The sequence below is a fragment of the Saimiri boliviensis genome, chromosome 17, assembly GCF_048565385.1.
Source record: "Saimiri boliviensis isolate mSaiBol1 chromosome 17, mSaiBol1.pri, whole genome shotgun sequence".
NCBI classification, from domain to species: domain Eukaryota; kingdom Metazoa; phylum Chordata; class Mammalia; order Primates; family Cebidae; genus Saimiri; species Saimiri boliviensis.
The window spans coordinates 46,720,945-46,722,714 of record NC_133465.1 but is presented as its reverse complement, the minus strand read 5'-3'; the positions used below and the strand labels follow the sequence as shown (position 1 = coordinate 46,722,714).

Below are 1,770 nucleotides of genomic sequence, written 5' to 3'. Positions count from 1 at the left end.
AGACATGCAAGAGGTTGTTCAAGAAGAGCTGACCTGAGGAATCATAACCTACCAGGGGAAGGAAATAATGCTTTCCTCCATGTTGACAAATTTAACCAGGAAAACAAACCATTTGGCTAATTTGGTAATTAACTACTTATCGGGACAAACAATAACAAGGAAAGAGTGCTGCATCTGATGACATTGGCCCTTAGCAGGGTATAAAAGAGGATCTGGGGGCAAGGAGGCTTCCAAACCTTCCAAACCCACCTTCCTGGAAACCCATCCAGAACCTCCACCCTCTGACACCATGGTCAACTCCTGTTGTGGCTCTGTCTGCTCTGACCAGGGCTGTGGTCTGGAGAACTGCTGCCGTCCCAGCTGCTGCCAGACCACCTGCTGCCGCCCCAGCTGCTGTGTGTCCAGCTGCTGCCGCCCCAGTTGCTGTGTGCCCACCTGCTGCCACCCCAGCTGCTGTGTGTCCAGCTGTTGCAAGCCCCAGTGCTGTCAGACAACCTGCTGCAGGACCACCTGCTGCCGCCCCAGCTGCTGTGTGACCACCTGCTGCCGCCCCAGCTGCTGTGTGTCCAGCTGCTGCAGGCCCCAGTGCTGTCAGACAACCTGCTGCAGGACCACCTGCTGCCGCCCCAGTTGCTGTGTGCCCACCTGCTGCTGCCCCAGCTCCTGTGTGTCCAGCTGCTGCAGGCCCCAGTGCTGCCAGACCACCTGCTGCAGGACCACCTGCTGCCGCCCCAGCTGCTGTGTGTCCAGCTGCTGCCGCCCCAGCTGCTGTGTGCCCACCTGCTGCTGCCCCAGCTCCTGTGTGTCCAGCTGCTGCAGGCCCCAGTGCTGTCAGACAACCTGCTGCAGGACCACCTGCTGCCGCCCCAGCTGCTGTGTGACCACCTGCTGCCGCCCCAGCTGCTGTGTGTCCAGCTGCTGCAGGCCCCAGTGCTGCCAGTCTCTTTGCTGCTAGCCCATCTGCTGCTATACAACCTGCTGCAGGACCACCTGCTGCTGCCTCAGCTGTTGCATTTCCAGCTGCTGCCAGCCTTCCTGCACTGTCTCTAGCAGCAGTAGCTCCTCCTGATGTGGTTCCAGCTGCTGCAGGCCCTCCTGTGCGATTCCAGTTGCTGCCACTCCAGCTGCTGGTAGACCACCTGCTGCAGAACCCAGTGTTTTCAACCCAGCTGCTGTGTGTCCAGTTGCTGCCACCCAACTGCTGCCAGACCACCTGCTCCCGCCCAACCTGCTCTAGTGGTTCTTGCTGCTGCTGCTCTCATCTGGACTCACCTGATTCTCTGCAACCAGCATTCTTGATGTAGTTCATCTGTGAGCTGAGTTATGAGAAGCTAGTTAGAAAACTTCAGTTCCAACTGATTCTTAGATTGAATCTGGCCTCCAAATATATGCCCTCCCCCGCCACATTTTACCTCTGTACCAAACAAACATAAGTTGTAATTTGCTCTGAAATCTGTCAGCTACCTTAATTGAAATATTTGCTCTCTGTCATAATTTCTCATATGAAGCTATTCCATTTTAAACAAATATTTATCTAAATAAATCTTAAATAAATTTTTCAGACATAGAAATATACGGATACTGTGTATCATTAGTTTTCTTTTTTGAGTGTCATCATTACCAGTCAATTTTTCTGTTGTTCTTCTCTGCAGAGGAGAAGACCACAACACATATTTTCAGGGGTACTACCTCGATTTCCTCAGCACTCTTTATTCTAAGATACAATGGTGGTTTCTTAGAACAAGCACCTGGAACTCTCTTCTTGAAGAG

At 52.9% G+C, this 1,770-nt stretch overlaps 1 protein-coding gene across 1 annotated transcript; it reads left to right on the top strand.

Annotated features, from left to right (window-relative positions):
- The first annotated feature begins 247 nt into the window (after positions 1–247).
- LOC101028912 (uncharacterized) lies at positions 248–1,025 on the top strand. The gene has a single exon (XM_039476514.2). It carries the CDS (start codon positions 290–292, stop codon positions 953–955), a length of 666 nt encoding a protein of 221 aa, XP_039332448.2. The 5' UTR covers positions 248–289; the 3' UTR covers positions 956–1,025.
- The last annotated feature ends 745 nt before the right edge of the window (positions 1,026–1,770 follow it).